This window comes from Silene latifolia, chromosome 10 (assembly GCF_048544455.1).
Source record: "Silene latifolia isolate original U9 population chromosome 10, ASM4854445v1, whole genome shotgun sequence".
Classification (NCBI taxonomy): Eukaryota; Viridiplantae; Streptophyta; class Magnoliopsida; order Caryophyllales; family Caryophyllaceae; genus Silene; species Silene latifolia.
This window is the reverse complement of record NC_133535.1, coordinates 48,107,320-48,124,828: the sequence shown is the minus strand read 5'-3', so window position 1 is coordinate 48,124,828 and position 17,509 is coordinate 48,107,320. Positions and strand designations below refer to the sequence as shown.

Below are 17,509 nucleotides of genomic sequence, written 5' to 3'. Positions count from 1 at the left end.
AAGGGAGAAATTATTGGAAACTCATGTTAAAAAGACAACCGATTTAATTTAATAAAGAGGATAATGTATAAGAAGAAGAAGAGCACAACTTTACAATCGAGTAACTAACAAAGAAACAAACAAGGAATAAAAAAGATTGTTAAAAAATGAAGATGGCGATTACAATAAGATCATCCAATAAAAGCATCCTCCACCAACCAATCAACAACGAGCTCATCTACAATGGAGGAGAAGCAAGAAAATCAAAGAAACCAGCTATATTGATATCAACAAACCCATCAAACATAAACATAAGCTCACTCTCCCACCTCTACCTCTCTTGCAACCACTCTCCACATCGCTTAGCTGCGGCGGCCGATGTTGATGCGGGTAAGCTGGAAGTAGCTGTTAACCACAGCGCTGTCGTGGTGTCAGTGTTTGCCAAGGTAGGCAACGACGATGAGGAGAGTGGAGATGGGTTGTGGGGGGTAAGGATGGCGCCGCCCTCGCCTAAAAATGGGGAGTTGATTGGGTTTGGCAGGGCTGTTTCGGATCTTGGCTTGACTGCTTCTATCTTTGATGTCATGGTCAGTTTCCCTCATTTTCCTTGTTTCGTCTTCATCACGAGTATTCTTTATCGACAACCATCATAACAAAAATAACATAAACTAGCATGTTCCAAATTTGACTGATTAGAAATATAGTATCCTGTATTGTAATTACAGTTCCAACGCTTTACAAGGGCATATTCAGAGTACACTTATTTAAGTATGTAATGAGGGCATTGTTTTCAGTGAATTTCAGGTCATTCCTACTTTACGGCGACTTGGTATTGGTAGGATGATTGTTCATCGAATTATAAGGTATCCTAGATTCCTAATAACTTGGAAAATTAAATGTAATCATGCAAAACCCGCTATTTTGACTGACAAATTACTGTCAATTAAATGTAATCATCCTAGATTCCTAATAACTTTCGCTGAAATATTACTGCCAATTTTTTTCAGAATGCTTACTAACAGGGGCGTTTACGACATATCAGCTCTTTGCTCCGATGACCAACGGTACCCTTCTAAACTATCCCATCCTATATAAGATGAGAATCAAAAAAAATCTCCTGAGGTAACTTTTGTATATCTCAGGCTGTTCTTTGAAGCATGTGGTTTCGGAGATGATCTCTTAGGATCGACAACCATGACATACACAGAAACTGCCTCCAGTAATTGCAGCAGTAAGGATCAGATAATTAGAAACAGATGACTACACCAATTTGTTTTGTGTATATGCAAGTGTAATGCGAATAGCATCATAAAAGTTTGTGAATCAGGAATATTGTCTACATAAACAATGACGCATTAACAGTGCCTCAAAATTCAACCAACGCAGACACCAGCTCAAGTTGGTAGGATGTTCGTGGCTTTACGCCTTTACCACTGTTTAAAACCATAGACACTGATCAGTTGACCAAGTCTGACGTCCTTGACATCCTCAAGCGCATCAGACGAATTATTTCAAGATAATAAATAATGAAAATTGAGTTAAGAATCACATCTATGTTACAAATACGAATCGAAAACTAGAACAACGATATCTTGAGTTTATTACTTGCTGCTGGGAACAGTACGGCATCAATATAAAGTCAAGAATAATGTCTCAAATATACAGCTTTACTCACTTTTCAGCTATGTACAACATACTGATACACTGAATATTTTTCAAGTTTGCAACCATAATTCCTCTCCTGAAAAAATTCTTTGCAGGAATTTTGCAACAATGGATATGAGCTCATCTGGTTTTTCTTCCTGAGCCAAGTGGCCACAATTCTTAATAATCTCGAGCTCGGATCCGGATATTGCTCGGGAGAGCCTAACAGAATTCCATGCAGGCACAAGGCGGTCACTGTCACCCGTAATTAGCAGCACTGGAAACAGATTAGAAACCAGAAATATTGGTTATCATCATCCTCTTTTATCCATGAGCAAAAATTGCTGTAGTAAATGGCAATATTGACAGGGAATTGGTTTTGTAACCATCACATAAGAATTTAGGCCCTGTTCTTCTGGACTTAATTTCAATTCACTTCACTATGGTTCCGTTTAGTTCGAGTCCTCTTAGTTCATTTGTGTTCCTCACTTCACTAGACTTCAGATCAAGTCTGGTCAAGTCAAGTCTTATATGTTCAGGTCAGGTCAGATCATATAAATTCAGTTCATTTCAGGTCAGAAAGCCTGAGTCCAAAAGAACAGGGCCAATCTTCAAATAATTTGACAATAACTTTGTTTTAAATATGATTAGTGTTGACGCCGTTAAAATGATTTTATATAATGAATACCGAATTTTGTATGAGACCAACCCATTGTCATATATTCTGCATTTAATTACGGTTAATGGGTTGATTGTTGAAGTGTGAGACTTTTCTGGAGTGTTCTAGAAGGTTCCGGAATATTCTAGAATAATGTAGAAACTTCTAGAATGTTCTAGAATAATGTCGAAGTTACTAGAATAGTCTAGAATACTCTAGAAGGATCATGAATGGTCTAGATGTGTGTAGAGAAGTCTAGAACCTTCTAGAGATGTCTTGTATGTATTGAGAACTCTAGAGACGTACTAAGTCTAGGTCACTCTAGAATGCTCTATTCTAGAGAATTCCAAGAATGTAGGAGAAGGAGGAGGAACACTATAAATAGAGGTCCTCCCCTTCCATTTCATGTATCCTGAATTCACAACAAATCAATACACAAACTAATTCCTTCAAACTAAACTCCAACTAATCAACCTTCAACTAATCAACTAAACAAACAACTAATCTCCACTTTACTTCCTATACTCCCCCATACACCAACAAGTGGTATCAGAGCTCTAAAGATCTTAGGTCAACAAAATAAAACTATGGCTTCCGCATCAAACACTCTATCGTCTACTCTTCCAATTTTTGGAGGAGAAAATTACGACTATTGGTGCATTAAAATGAAGGCTCTCTTAAAATCAAATGCACTATGGGAGATTGTGGAAAATGGTCCCGAAAAGCAACAAGAAGGTGTTCAACCCACTGAAGCATCCTTAAAGAAAATAAATGAGGATGAGATAAAGAACGCCAAAGCCTTGTCTTTTATCTTTAATGCTGTTTCGGAGACCATCTTTCCAAAAATAATGCGGGCTTCTACCGCAAAAGAAGCATGGGATTCACTCCAAAAAGAATTCCATGGTGATGAAAGGATAAGAACAATACGTCTCAATACCCTAAGAAAAGATTTCGAAAATTTGAATGTAATACTCCGTATTTATAAGTCTTGGGGTACTCTATCGAGTAGGCCTTACTCTGTCGAGTAAGGGTAATTGCGTTTTAGAAATAGTTTCTGACCTGTTGGGTACTCGATCGAGTAGCTGGGGCACTCGATCGAGTAAGGGGGTACTCGATCGAGTACCTTGGGTACTCGATCGAGTAGCCGGTTTTACGGGGAGTTTTCTCGGGTTTTGTTAAATATGCGATTAAGGTATATAAGCTTTGTCGTCATTATTCTAAATCACTTTTACAAAACCTAAATTACTGTTTAAGAGAGAAAGCAAGCAAGTTCATCTTCCTAATCGCATAATTAGCAATCCCCGGAGTTTGGAAGGTCAGTTCTTAGCGTTGATTATACCGTTGAGTTCCTTGCGTCGAGGGTAAGATCTATGTACCCTTTTTATTATCTTTCCTTTGAATTGGTTAAACCCTAATTTAGAGATTTGGGGGTTTATGTGTTGTATGTGATTTGGTAGCCTTTATGTGTTGTATGATAGGAGGAGGGTTCATAGAGGAGGCTTTTTGATTCAGCAGTAGAGATCGTCTGATTGTGTGCTTACCAGGTAGGATTTCCTACTCGGCTGAGTTGGGTCACTTGCGGGAGTGGCTTCACGCCCTAGTTTCGCCTTCTGTGGAACCCGCCACAGAAGGGATGTGCACATTAATGGACAGGGTTATCGCTCACTATGTGGAGCGGGGATTTGGTGGGTACGGTGCGGTCCCCCATCGGGCGGTGGTCCGGTGGACGATCGTGATTGAGATGATTGGATTTGGCGTGGATGTGCGTGTGTGTCAGTTAAGCTGTCTTATTTATCTTATTGTCATTATATATTGAATTGTGTGATTAGTACTGACCCCGGTGTTGTTTTGTAAACCTGCGGTGATCCATTCGGGGATGGTGAGCAGATATTGAGCAGGTATTGAGATGACTCGGGATATTTGGGATGGCCACGACATGATGATAGGAGTCTTCCATTTGTAGCTTATTAGTTATTTACATTTCGATTAGAACGATCGGTTTGAGATCATGTATCGTACTTTTGGTTTGGTTTTGAGGATTGTAACTATTCGCTAATTATTTATAATAAACGTTGTTTCTTCATTGTTATTTGATTATCATTGCCTCGGGTAACCGAGATGGTAATGTCTTCATACCTGAGTGGTCCTGGTAAGGCACTTGGAGTATGGGGGTGTTACAAATGGTATCAGAGCAACTATCCTGAAACCTGTAACCAATGAACCTAATGAACATAGGGAGTCAATTAAAATGAACCCGGGGTAAAAGTTGTAGGAGCTAATGCAAAGGCTTGGGAGACGTCCTAAAGTCGCGGGGTCGCCCTACAACTTTGAACCGGTCACATGGGGGGAGTGTTTGCCGAGTCGTATGTGTGTTTGGTTAACTTGTGTAAGAGTGTGATGAAATGTGTTAGTTGTTGGATGTTCGAAGTTGAAGGTTGAGAATGTTAAAGAAAGGTTAATGAAATATGTGGAAACTGTTGATGGAATGATAGCATGTTGAATGTTTTACAACGTGGCATTTAATAACATGATGAAGTGATCTTGTAGATAGTAGAAAAGATGCGTAGCATGTTTATTATGATATAATGTGGTTTATAAAGTTTAGCATGTTAGCATATGATATAGCATGCGGGTAGCGTTTCTGAATTGGCATGACTCGATCGAGTGGGACTGACTCGATCGGGTGGGTTTTTGACGATTTTGAGTCCAGAATCGAGTTTTGGGGCACTTGATTGAGTAACTAGGGGTACTCGATCGAGTAGGGGGTCACTCGATCTAGCTACTCGGTCGAGTATGTAAGAGATCAGAAGGTCTGTTTGGGGTCTGAAGTTTGGGTACTCGATCGAGTATGTGGGGCACTCGATCGAGTAGCCCGTTACTCGATCGAGTGTGTTTGGGAACTCGATCGAGTAGGTTCTGGGTAGCGTGTTTTCGTGTTTTGAAGTTTAGTACGTGTGTTCATATCTACCCTTTCTTATATATATAGTTTCAAGATGCCGCCCAAGAAGACTGCTTTGTATGCGAGAGCTGAGCTTATGACCATGGATGACATCGTTAAGATGTTAGAACACCAGGATGCTCTTACTGAGACCCTAAAGAAAGTGAATGAGGATAAGAATAAAGATAAGGAGAAGGAGGTTGATCATTCTAAAATCAGCCTCTATATTGCGAGGTTTAACCCGAAAGAGTACAAGGGAGTTGGGGAGCCTAACCTTCTTGATAGTTGGTCGAGAGAGATGGAGAACATATTAGATTTGGTTCTTTGTCCGGATGAGATGAGAGTGGAACAGCCGCGTTCTATCCGAGGGAGGCGGTGGCAAGTGGTGGGATTCATCGAAGGTGAGTGCTAAGGAAATATATACAAACCAAGGGTTACCTGCTATACCTTGGGAGGAGTTTCGTAGGGCTGTGAGGAAGGAGTTTGTACCGAAACATGTGAGGAGTAAGTTGAGGGAAGAGTTTGACGGATTTTAAGATGGCCACGAGATGTCCGTAGCGAGAGTACTACAGACAGTTCAATGAGAAGTCTAGGTATCGAGGATATGGGTTTGAGTGAGGAGAACCGGCGTTGAGGTTTGAGAGGGGTTGACCCCTAAGATTATGGATAAGTTACCCGTGGGAGTCCTTGCGATGTTAAGGAAGCTTATGAGAGGGTGGGGAGAGCCGAGAGGTTGGTGGAGATGGCTCGGGAGAGGTTAGGTGGTGAGAAGAGGAAGTCTGAGAGCGAGGGTGGTGGCCAATCTAACCACAAGAAAGGCAACCACAATCGATCTAAGGGATTTTCTTCCGGGTCCGGGTTCGATCTTTGGGGCTTCCTTTGGGCGTGGCCGTGGGAGTGTGAGTAATAGTTGGGGAGTGACTGCTATAGTTTGTGGTGGTGTAGGCCACAAGAGACATGAGTGCACAAGTGCAGCAGGATCTTTCCAGAGACCCGCACGAGCTTCGCGAGCAATGCACCTACCTGGATCATGGCCAAACCGGGGAGGTCGAGTTACCAGAGTGGAGGCAACCGCAACGGCGGTAATTCTTATCGGAAACCACCAACGAACAACAACAACAATCAAGGGTCGGGTGCTAAGCCGACCACATCGGCCCAAGATCTTGTCCAGGGAGGTGGGGGAAGACCGATGGCAAGTTATTCATGATGGAGAAGAAAGCGGTGAGGAAGATGCGCACGTTATCACCCCAGACATTCCTTGTTAATGGTGTTCCTACCTTTGTTTTGTTTGATTCGGGGGCTTCTCGGTCGTTTGTGTCTTCAAGTCATGTTAAACGGTTGGGTTTGAGAGTATATGAGTCTGTTAGTGAGCAAGTTTTCATACCTTCGGGTGAGTCCGTATCTTGTTGGAGATTGTTCAGAGATGTATCTTTGATAGTGGGGCAAGTTGATCTACCCGTAGACTTGCTTTGGAGTTTCCTTTTTAACGGTTTTGAGATGATAGTCGGGATGGATTGGTTAGGAAAGTATAAAGCTAAGATAGACTGTCATCAAAAGAAAGTGTCCTTAAGAGGTCCAAAGGGTGTTAGTGTGTCTTACCGTGGGTTTCTAGTCAAACCCAAAGTTAAGTTGATTGAAATTGTTACCTTGAAGTCTTATCCGAGGAAGGGGTGCCCTTTGATCTGTGCCATGTGAGAGATGACCGAGTAGAGAGTCCGACAACGGTGGATGAGATACCGGTGGTGGGAGAGTTTGTAGATGTTTTTCCGAGAGGAGATCCGGGGTTGCCACCGAAGAGGGAGATAGATTTCACCGTTGAGTTGAAACCAGGGACGGGGCCAATCTCTAAGGCACCGTACCGCATGGGTCCTAAGGAGATGGAGGAGCTTAGGAAGCAGTTGGATTATTTGATAGAGAAGGGATACATTAGACCAAGTGTATCGCCGTGGGGAGCACCAGTTCTTTTCGTGAAGAAGAAAGATGGGAGTTTAAGGTTATGTATAGATTACAGGGAGCTGAACCGAGTGACGATAAAGAACAAGTATCCTTTGCCAAGGATAGATGACCTGTTTGATCAGTTGAGTGGTGCATCAGTCTTTTCTAAGATTGATTTGAGGTCGGGGTACCATCAGGTGAAGATTAGAGAGGTGGACATACCAAAAGACTGACTTTCACGTCGAGGTATGGCCATTATGAGTATGTGGTGATGCCGTTTGGGTTGTCTAATGCACCAACAGTGTTTATGGATTTGATGAATAGAATCTTCAGACAGTTCTTGGACCAGTTTGTAGTGGTATTTATCGATGATATCTTAGTCTACTCTAAGACTAAGGAGGAGCATGAGGAGAATCTGAGGATCGTGTTGCAAACTTTGAGGGATCATGAGTTGTATGCTAAGCTATCCAAGTGTGAGTTCTGGTTAGAGAAAGTTGCTTTTCTGGGGCATGTAATCTCTAAAGATGGGGTAGTGTGGATCCGCGAAGATTGAGGATGACAAAGTGGGAAGCAGAAGAATGTTTTTGAGGTTAGGAGTTTCTTGGGTTTAGTGGATACTACAGACGGTTCGTGAAAGATTTCTCCAAGATAGCTAGACCTATGACCGCGTTGATGAGGAAAGAGAACAGGTTTCGTTGGGATGAGAGTTGTGAGACGGCGTTCCAAACACTAAAGGAGCGTTTGACCACAGCTCCTGTCTTAGCATTGCCTGAAGGGACTGAGTGTTGGGGTTGGTGTCCTTAACAGTTAGTGCAAGGACTTATAAATCTCTAAAAGGATCAAAGGGTATACTTTGTATCATAATCAGTTGATCCACGTTTATCAATAACGGTTGGCTTGCTAGATAAGTTTGACGTTATTGTCATACAGATGGCGGTGATCAACTGGTCCCTAAAAGTCACACCTATAGGATACGTTTGAGTGATGTGACAAAGTATGAAAATACGATCATGTAGATGCCAATTTTGACTAACAGGTTAGTCCGAGTTATTTGACTAATAATTAGTTAAAATGTGATGTTGAGATATTTTATTTAATACGGATTAAATAAAAATGGCTAAGGCGAATTAAGCAATTAATTTGTAAAATTGAATATAAGCGTTTTATATTTAATTAAATGTATATTGAATATAATTATACAAATCTTTTGTTTTGTCGGACATGTATTAATAATTCAACTAACCCGTATTATTAGTTGATGCCTTAATTTCCGATAACCGATAATGATTTATAATGAAACCGCGTCATATACACTTAGCGAGTCATGGACCGGACCACGAGTTTAAGTGAAGAGAAAATGAAAAGCCCATTTGGGCTCCTCTCACTCGGTTTGGCCGAGGCTCCCATAGACAAAAGGGGAGTCTTCTCCTCTTGTCTAACCTAATTCATTTTGCTAAAAAATTATTAGGGTTTTGGGAATTGTGCCTCCCGAATTCCGGATCTCTCATCCAACACAAACTCACAAAACAATCCCCTCGATATTGCAAGGCAATTAGGGGATTCTCTCTAGCACAAGGGCATTACTCGGACATCTTGGGTGCAACGATTAGGAGGAGATCTAACTTGATCTCTCATTGCCTTTTGCACTAGGACCGAAGGTTATTTCTATATCTTTATCGTTTCATTATGTTTTTCGTTTTATGACTATAATCACATGTAAATTTTGCGTTATAATCCTATAATTAAAGGGTATTATACGGATATTACCCCACAAGTGGTATCAGAGCGAGGCCACGTAAATTTTTCTATGTGATTTTCATTAAACGATTTTTGAATCGGTAATTATTTGCATAAAAATCATCTCGGCTGAATTTTTTTTTTTACACGGCACAAATTTTTTTTGTTCTCGGCAATTATTTTTTTTTGCTGCGTTCTTTTTGTGTTTTGTGCCTTGGGATCCGTGTCAAGTTTACACGGTGTGAGTTGTTGCTAATCTAGTTTTCGATTTGATCTTTGCATATTGTTTTTGTAATCGATATTCATTACAATACGCTAAAGATCTATCAATTGTTTGCTTAAAATTGTTGAAACCGTGTGGCTGTTTGTTGGTCTCGGCCAATTTTTGTCACGGCATTTTTTTTCTGTTGAAAACCGTGTGGCTTTTCAAGTTTTACGTCCTGTTTTCAATTTTTTTTCTGCCTTGGATTTCGTGCCTCATGGTCATTGCTAGATCAGACGATCTCTTGTTTTGTTTTCGTTTCGTTCTTCACATGTTGTAATTATAACTGATGGGGCATATTCTGCACCGCTGACCAAGTCAACATATTGAGCAAGGTCAAAGATGTCCACAGCAAGTCAACGACCTAGACAGCCTAGCCGATGAGAATCATCGGCGGTCGGCCGGGTCTCGGCATGACAACCTTCCAGCCGGGACACATACCCGCGTACTCACATCCAAGACCCCTCGGCGGTGAGTCAACAGGGCCCGCCGGCCTGTCACAGGTCCCTCGGCCGAGGGGTAGATCAGTCTTTCCACCTGCTAGCCACTTGGCCACTTGGCCACTACGTGACAAAAGGTGAAGTCTATAAATACTCCTCAACCTTCATTGAGGAAGGGATCCAATTCAGAAATACACAACTTAACCTAAATACACAATTCATCCGGTATAATCTTCCTTATCTCTCTACAATATATTCCTAGCCAATTAGCATACAACATATATATTTAAGTTTACTGACTTGGGCGTCGGAGTGAGTACGCTTGGCACAGAGCCAAGCCCTCAGTTCGTTCATTGTTGCAGGAGAGGCCGAGAGGAACGAATAAGACCAAAGGAGAATCCAACTCAAGACATCATTCTACAAGCCACGGGTGGTAACGATACTTGCTCTGGAATTACACCCGGAACAATTGGCGCCGTCTGTGGGGAAAGACACTAGAAGCTAGTCACATTCATTCCCAAAACAAAAAAAAAAAAACAACAAAAACCCACCCAAAAAGCTAAGAAGATGTCAAAAGAACAAGAGGTGTTCGTAACCGACGAGCCCCTCCACCCGGATGATACCTTCAACAATTCTCGAGTCATACTGACCCCTCACGGCGGAGTAATCCAACCGAGTTCGGGATGCCAATAACACCGGATGCGACGCGCCGCCAACCAAGTCACCCTCATGGGACATGTGGTCGACGTGGCATTGCTAAAGCAAATCTCGGACCTCATCGGTAGGACGTCGACTCACACCGTCACACCGACAAGAGCGGCGGGACCCGTCCAGAGACCAGGGGGCCTTAACGTGACTCCAAGAGACTTGAACGAGCCTTTGGAAGAGGTTGGCCTGTTGAAACACCGGAGGAGCCTGAATGCCGGTGATGGACATAAGTCCCGACCGCACTCGCGGGGGGGGCGTCACCACGGCGCCCACGAGGCCCACTCCGGAGGAATGAAAGAAGTCCGACCCATCCGAGTCGGAGAAGAAGAAGCCCGACTCGCCGAGTCGGGAAGGAGTCCCTCCCGCTACGAGGAGAGGAGTCGGGCTAGGAATGCGAGGAGCCGATCGCCACGTGTCGTCCCAAGCATGTGATCGACGCCCCTCGGCGCCTACGTCCTAGAAGTCCGGTGCCAACCAAGCTCAAGTTGCCACCCATATCATACAAAGGGGAGGGTGATCCAGCCGACCACGCTGAGGCTTTCGAGTCTCACATGTCGTATGGGAGCGGCCGATGAAGTATGGTGCCGAGTCTTCCCAACGACATTGCATGGGATGGCTCAAAGTTGGTACAAGGGGCTCCCCGACGGCTCGGTGTACTACTACGCCGACCTAAGGGATGCCTTTCTAGCCCAGTACTCTTGCAACAAGAGAAGGGCCGTGGAGACATCGGACCTCCTAACTATCAAACAAGAAGGGGGCGAGTCTCTACGAAGCTACATGAAGAGGTTCGACGGAAAGGTCCAACAGATTCGGGAGATTAATCCCGAACTGGCGGCCTTCGCGCTGATGAAAGGCCTCCCAAGGGGAGATTTGAAAAATGAGCTCATCAAGTGCGGAGGCCTGGGCTTGGATGCCGCCAGGAAGAAGGCTGACCAAGCCATCAAGGTAGAAGACTATCACAAGACGTGGCTAGGCCCGAGCGAGGCCGAGCACTCATAAAAGAAGAGCGCGGGAGGACAACCCGCAGGAAAGACGCCGTGAAAACAACGGGTCACGGTCCGAAGAAAGACGCCGTGACAATAATAGGTCACGGCCGACAAATCGCCAGAAACGGGACTCGGCGGGCGCCGGTGGAGTTCGGAACGTACCACCGAGGCGGTATAACGATAAAACCCCTCTCGTCGTATCGCCGCCAAGTCTTCGCCCGAGCAAAAGCGAGGGCCGAAGTGGGAGAGACCCCAAAACCAAAGAGTGACGGTGACACGAGCCAAGATCGTGAGTACCACGGCCACACCGCCATCTAACAACGATCGCCGCATCCGAAGAATGCCATTGAAGAGCCGATCGGGAAGGGGAGCCTCGGAAAGTACGTTGCCAAAAGCCAAAAGACCGACGCCGTAGATTCAGAGAAGAAATCCGTCTTCGAACGGATAGGAGTGATCCACGTTGTCATCGGGGGCCACGAGAACGGAGGGTCCGCTCATGGGTACAAACGACACCTGAACGAGCTCTATCAGGCCATCAACTTTGTGCCCAACACAACCCACCCCCTCTTCCAACATCCCCGACATAACTATCGGAAGAAAGGACTACGAAGGAGTCATCGCTCCTCACAGCGACCCACTTGTAGTCAATTTGGACATATCCAACCACCTGGTCAAAAGGTGCCCGATTGACACAGCGCATACACGAATGTCATGTTCGGGAGTGCTTCCTCGGCCTCGGCCGAAGGTCAAGGATTTAAGCCCCCGCACCAACCCGCTATACGATTTCTCTGGGGGGCGGGGACCGGTACCACGGGATCAATCGACTCCGTAACGTTCGACGAAAGGAATGCGGCCAAGAATGTCCTAGCCGAGTTCGTGGTCATCGACGGCTCATCCGCCTACAACGTTCTCATAGGCCGCGTCACTCTGAGCGAGGCTGACGCAGTGATGTCCATCCGGGCCCTAACATTGATGTACGTCTCGGACCGGGGGAAGCGCATAAGCTCGTCTCCAAAGACGAGAATGACGAGGTGGTGAACGCCCGAGATAGCCGCGGAGAGGATGCAACATGCAATCCCTTAAGGTGGCAAAGAAATCGGAGAAAGGGAAAGGTCTATCCTTACAACAGGAGAGCGACCTCATGGATGTAACTAGCGTCTAACCGGGAGGTACGCCTTCAACGGGCCATTAGGACTTAGGAAAATCTCGGGAATACTCCATGTAACGTCGGAGGTGTCCAAAATATTTGTGGGCGCCCGCGCATGTTTCTACCTAAATGAAAAATCATCCAAGTCTTCCATCAGAATGCACGCTCTTCCCATAATCACTAGGAAGGAGCAGACGCGACTCACACCGTCATATCGACAAGAGCGGGAATCTCCTTCAAGAAACAGGCACCGTCGCAGTCACTCCAAGTAGTAGACGCCACAGCAGTCACCCCAAGAGGTGTGACGCCGTCGTTAGATCACTCCAAGTAGTAGACGCCACGGGAGTCTCCTTCAAGAAACAGCCACCGTCGCAGTCACTCCAAGTAGTAGACGCCACTAGATCACCCCAAGAGGTGTGACGCCGTCGCATCACTCCAAGTAGTAGACGCCACGGGAGTCTCCTTCAAGAAACAGCGCCGTCGCAGTCACTCCAGTAGTAGACGCCACGGCGATCACCCCAAGAGGTGTGACGCCGTCGCAGCCACTCCAAGTAGTAGACGCCACGGAGTCTCCTTCAAGAAAAACAGCGCCGTCGCAAATACTCCAAGTAGTAGACGCCACGGCAGACGATTACCACACTGTCGTACCGACAAGAGCGCATGCACCCTAAGGAAGCGGACACTGCGACGGTTATAACCAGTAGCGGTTAATACTCGCCGAAACGATCAAGATGCCTTGGAAGCGTTAACACACCGAGACACGCACTCTAGATCGCTTTCGCCAAGCCGAGGCGGGAAAACATAAGAGACTCAATTAATAACGGAAAGAGACAACCCGGACAAAGACGGAGACGCTAAAAGGACAGTCGAAGCTCGAATACGCACAAGGAAAAGAAGTGAAGTAAAAACGAACTCTTATTAAATATATTCAACGAATCACAAGAAATTATAAGGATAAGCCAAAAGACCAAAAATTACAAATGCTATCCCCCTATGTCCGTTGTTGCTCGCCATCGGCGGCGGCGGCAGACTTTCCTCGATGAGTACCCCAAAAGGCTCCTTAGCGGCCTCGGCTTTAGCCTCGGCGGCCTCGGCCGCCTTTGCCCGCTTGGCTTCCTCTTGGGCCTCTTTAGCCTTCTCGGCCTAGAGTCGCCTTCTCGCCGGCCGCCTCCTTCTCTCCGCCTTCGCCCTCACCGCCTCTTTAGCCTTCTCCGCCACGGCTTGCTCCTTGGCTTCGAGCTTGTCATCAAGCGACTTGTCATATCCGTCCCACGGAAAGGAACCATCAAGAGGGAAGAGCTCCTCAATCACTTCCCTAGCAGCTCCTTCGGCTAAATCCCTAATTCAAAGACACATGTTAGGGAGCATGACGGTTTGGAGCATCTCAATGTCCTTATCCTTTTGCCTAATGACGGCATCTCTGATCCGAACCACCTCGCCCGGGCCTTAAACAGTCCCCGGATTCATTCCTCCGCTTGAGGTAGAGGTCGGCGTGCCTCGAACGAGTGTACACTTCTCCGGCAGCTTAGCAGATTCAGTGCCGCAGCCTCGGCCTTGGCTCTCTCAAAGAAGGACCTCTTTCTCAACGTCCCGCCGAGTTTTCTTTCGCCCAAGAGCGCCCTCTCGGCCTCTCCCCTAAGCCTCTCGCTCATTGAGAAGATCCGCTTGGCCTTCGCGGCCACCCTCTTAGTGGCATTTAGCTCCAAGGTGGATTGAGCCACGACCTTCTCCTGCTCTACGATACGAGCACCGGTAAGACCGTTCCACCTCGCCGACTCTTTGATCGACTCCGTGCCTTCATCTATGAGCGGGAGAAGGAAACCTTCGGGATGAAGGGACGGTGGCGACATTTTTATCACCGGCCAGTAGTCGGGGAAGGAAACCTTCGGGATGAAGAGTTCACGGTGACGTGTTGATCACCGGCCCGCACAGAGCTCCCCTCCACCGCCGCCCAACAGAGCGGCGGACGATCGGGGCCGATCTACAAAATTTAGAGCAAGCATAAGTATCGACATACGCAGACATGCCGAAGCGCCTAAGGAACAGAAGCTAAATCTAAAGCCACGTAAAGAACAATACCGTGCTTGGCCCTCTTGGCCGAAACGCGCGTCTCCTCGTCGGCCAGCAGAATCAACGGTCGCGGTATAGGCCGTCTGTTTTTTCTTTTACGGACGAGGGGCGAGCCCTCCTCCTCGTCGGAGTCATCCCCGTTGGAGATACAAATGACCTCCACCGTCTCCTTCTCGAACGGGGGGGATGGAAGGCGGGCGGTGTCGACGCCACCACCGCCGAGGACTTCGTTTTGCGCGCGATGACGCGACACGTTACTAACAACCTTCGCCGGGTCTCCACCGCACTCAAGCTTTTCGGCCATTTTGCTCTATGAGATCGGTCGGCGACCTCTGCGGTCATTGGGGAGAGCTTTGGGATGTAAGTTAGCAACGGTTTTATCTTTGTTCACCCCATTCTCCAGGAGGATATCCTCGACAGTCCGGTCCAAAATGGCTGCGAAGGAAACGAAGCAATAGTTAAGTAGAAGAAATAAATCAAAGTTTAAAGACACAACGAGAACAGTGATGGGCCTCACACCGACCCCACTCACCCCGCGCTAGGGCCGGTATGAGGCCGACATGGCAAAGCGGCTCATCCCGAAGAATGATCTCGCGTTGGAGGAATCCATCTTTTCGGCGGCCCACCCTTGTCTACCTCAAAAGCCGCATTGCCAACCTCTCGTCCTCCGAGAGAAGAACCCCCAAAGATCCATTTTGAGTTTCTTCCGGAGACCCATCCGTCATGCTCCGCCTTAGTCTCACACCGCAAGTTAACTTGATCTTTGAAAGGAGCGAGGAAGCGGATAGTCGTTCGGCACCTTAACGTACACCCACCGACCCCGCCCGGCCCTTGCAAGAGGAAAGTTTGTCGCGATAATATAACCCTTCTCCGTGTGCACGCCGAACCACCGCGCGCGCCGAGAGAATGACGACGGTGGAGGTAGTGAAGTCGGCGAAATAAGTTCACCGTTGGGGCCTCCCCTTGAAGAGACAAAGCCAGACAAACCCGATTATGGTCCTCATGCCAACGGGTGCAATTGGGCAACGGCAACGTTCATGGCCTTAAGGATGGCCACAACGTACCCATTCAGCGGAAATCGGAGCCCAAACTCCAAATGTCGCATATATACGCCGGTGTGGCCCGGTGGAGGGCAACAGACGACCGACCCTCCTCCGGGATAACGATTTCGTAGCCCTCACCGAAGAAGAAATGTTTCTCGAAAAATATCTCACCGGAACAGCGGGCTAACTTATGGGTCCAAGTACAGTCAAGACGGACTTTACAAGCAAGGCCGTGATCCATAACGTACTTCCTCACGTTGTTAGAACGAGCCTCCTCAAAGATCGTCACCAAAATCTTCTGCGTCATCATCGACATCGAATCATCCTCCCATTCCTCCGCATTCGAGGATCGACCTCGGGAGAAGGTGACCTACGCCCGGCTTACTAGGCCGGCGTCGGCGAGAAGACATGTTTACAATGAAATTACAAAATTAAAAATTGGAAAGTTTGTTTGTTTACCTTGAAGAAAACACTCACGGAGTAACGACTCGGAAATTAGAAAAAGAAACCCTTGGAAGTTTAGAGAGAAGGAAATTTTGGAGAATGAAATTGGTGGCCAATTTTTTGGAGCAATTGCCCTATTTATAGGGAAAAGCCCATGAAGCAGGACCAATCAAAGAAATGACCCATGAAGCGTCAACCAATCGGCGTGCAGACACGTGTTGGACATGCAACCACGGGATGTCAATCGTTGCAACAGTTGTGTCAATCAATGCAACAGTGACCAAACGTCTTCAACACGCCTATTCAAAACTCTCCGCCTATTCACCTTCCTCAACAAATTCCCATGCACCTTTTCTCCGCCGGCCACATGATCGACCAAGCTAGACACCGCCGCCGGGGCAATCAAAAATAACCTAGTGAGTCTCAACCCCGGTCTCGGCCAGCGTCCCTTTCTTTTCCACATCGGATGCCCAATACACATCCATGTGGAGGGGGGATATGGTACGGCCTAAGAAAGACTAGGCAGAGCGGAAGAGGCCGCCGCAGAAAAAGCCGATGAAGGAAAATTTTCTACAAACTACTTGCGCAGAATATACGCTCAGACGTACATCGAAGCCCATACCACGACATAGACTACGCTGGGGGCAAATTGATGGGGCATATTCTGCACCGCTGACCAAGTCAACATATTGAGCAAGGTCAAAGATGTCCACAAAGAAGTCAACGACCTAGACCCTAGCCGATGAGAATCATCGGTGGTCGGCCGGGTCTCGGCATGACAACCTTCCAGTAGGGACACATACCCGCGTACTCACATCCAAGACCCCTCGGCGGTGAGTCAACAGGCCCGCCTACTGTCCACAGTCCCTCGGCCGAGGGGTAGATCGATCTTTCACACCTAGCCACTTGGCCACTTGGCCACTACGTGACAAAAGGTGAAGTCTATAAATACTCCTCAACCTTCATTGAGGAAGGGATCCAATTCAGAAATACACAACTTAACCTAAATACACAATTCAACCGGTATAATCTTCCTTATCTCTCTACAATATATTCCTAGCCAATTAGCATACAACATATATATTTAAGTTTACTGACTTGGGCGTCGGAGTGAGTACGCTTGGCACAGAGCCAAGCCCTCAGTTCGTTCATTGTTGCAGGAGAGGCCGAGAGGAACGAATAAGACCAAAGGAGAATCCAACTCAAGACATCATTCTACAAGCCACGGGTGGTAACGATACTTGCTCTGGAATTACACCCGGAACAATAACCGATAATGATTGCAATATGTTGAAGATGTTACAATTGTATTTTGTTTTTAATCCGGATTAGAATAAATTGCAATTGTGTTTTATCAAACCGTTTTTGTTTTGATCTTGTGTTGCTCACGTTTTTGAGCCGTATAATTTTTTTTTTGGGATTTTGATGCTCTCGTTTTTCAGCATTTAAAAAAAAAAAAAAAATTTTTTTTTGGCCCCTGGTACTGTTCACGTACAGCAGTACAGAAGAAAAAAAAAA

General features: G+C 46.3%; 2 protein-coding genes across 5 annotated transcripts in view; one reads left to right on the top strand and one right to left on the bottom strand.

Moving 5' to 3' along the window:
• LOC141605603 (GCN5-related N-acetyltransferase 3, chloroplastic) lies at positions 1–2,110 on the top strand. 4 transcript variants are annotated; one of them, XM_074424446.1, is made up of 5 exons: positions 62–566; positions 784–842; positions 987–1,043; positions 1,122–1,210; positions 1,740–2,110. In XM_074424446.1, exons 1-5 carry the CDS (start codon positions 147–149, stop codon positions 1,760–1,762), a joined length of 648 nt encoding a protein of 215 aa, XP_074280547.1. In that variant the 5' UTR covers positions 62–146; the 3' UTR covers positions 1,763–2,110. The 4 variants fall into 4 exon arrangements, with proteins under 4 accessions (XP_074280546.1, XP_074280547.1, XP_074280545.1 ...); XM_074424445.1 differs by lacking the exon at positions 1,740–2,110 and having other exon boundaries at positions 1–566; positions 1,122–1,324; XM_074424444.1 differs by having other exon boundaries at positions 63–566; positions 784–1,043; positions 1,740–1,877.
• LOC141605602 (uncharacterized) overlaps positions 1,486–17,509 on the bottom strand; it is a 33,930-nt gene continuing 17,906 nt past the window's right edge. The window contains exon 6 of the mRNA XM_074424442.1: positions 1,486–1,900. Coding sequence (XP_074280543.1) covers positions 1,695–1,900 — 206 coding nt within the window. The 3' untranslated portion in view covers positions 1,486–1,694. The remainder of the gene's footprint in view (positions 1,901–17,509) is intronic.

What these genes read in the sequence shown, in the direction of transcription:
- LOC141605603 (XM_074424443.1), top strand. Translation starts at nt 147, where the DNA reads ATGAAGATGGCGATTACAATAAGATCATCCAATAAAAGCATCCTCCAC. An exon ending in CTTCTATCTTTGATGTCATG is followed by an intron (nt 567 to 783) that starts GTCAGTTTCCCT and finishes AGTGAATTTCAG; the next exon opens with GTCATTCCTACTTTACGGCG. An exon ending in CTTTGCTCCGATGACCAACG is followed by an intron (nt 1,044 to 1,121) that starts GTACCCTTCTAA and finishes TGTATATCTCAG; the next exon opens with GCTGTTCTTTGAAGCATGTG.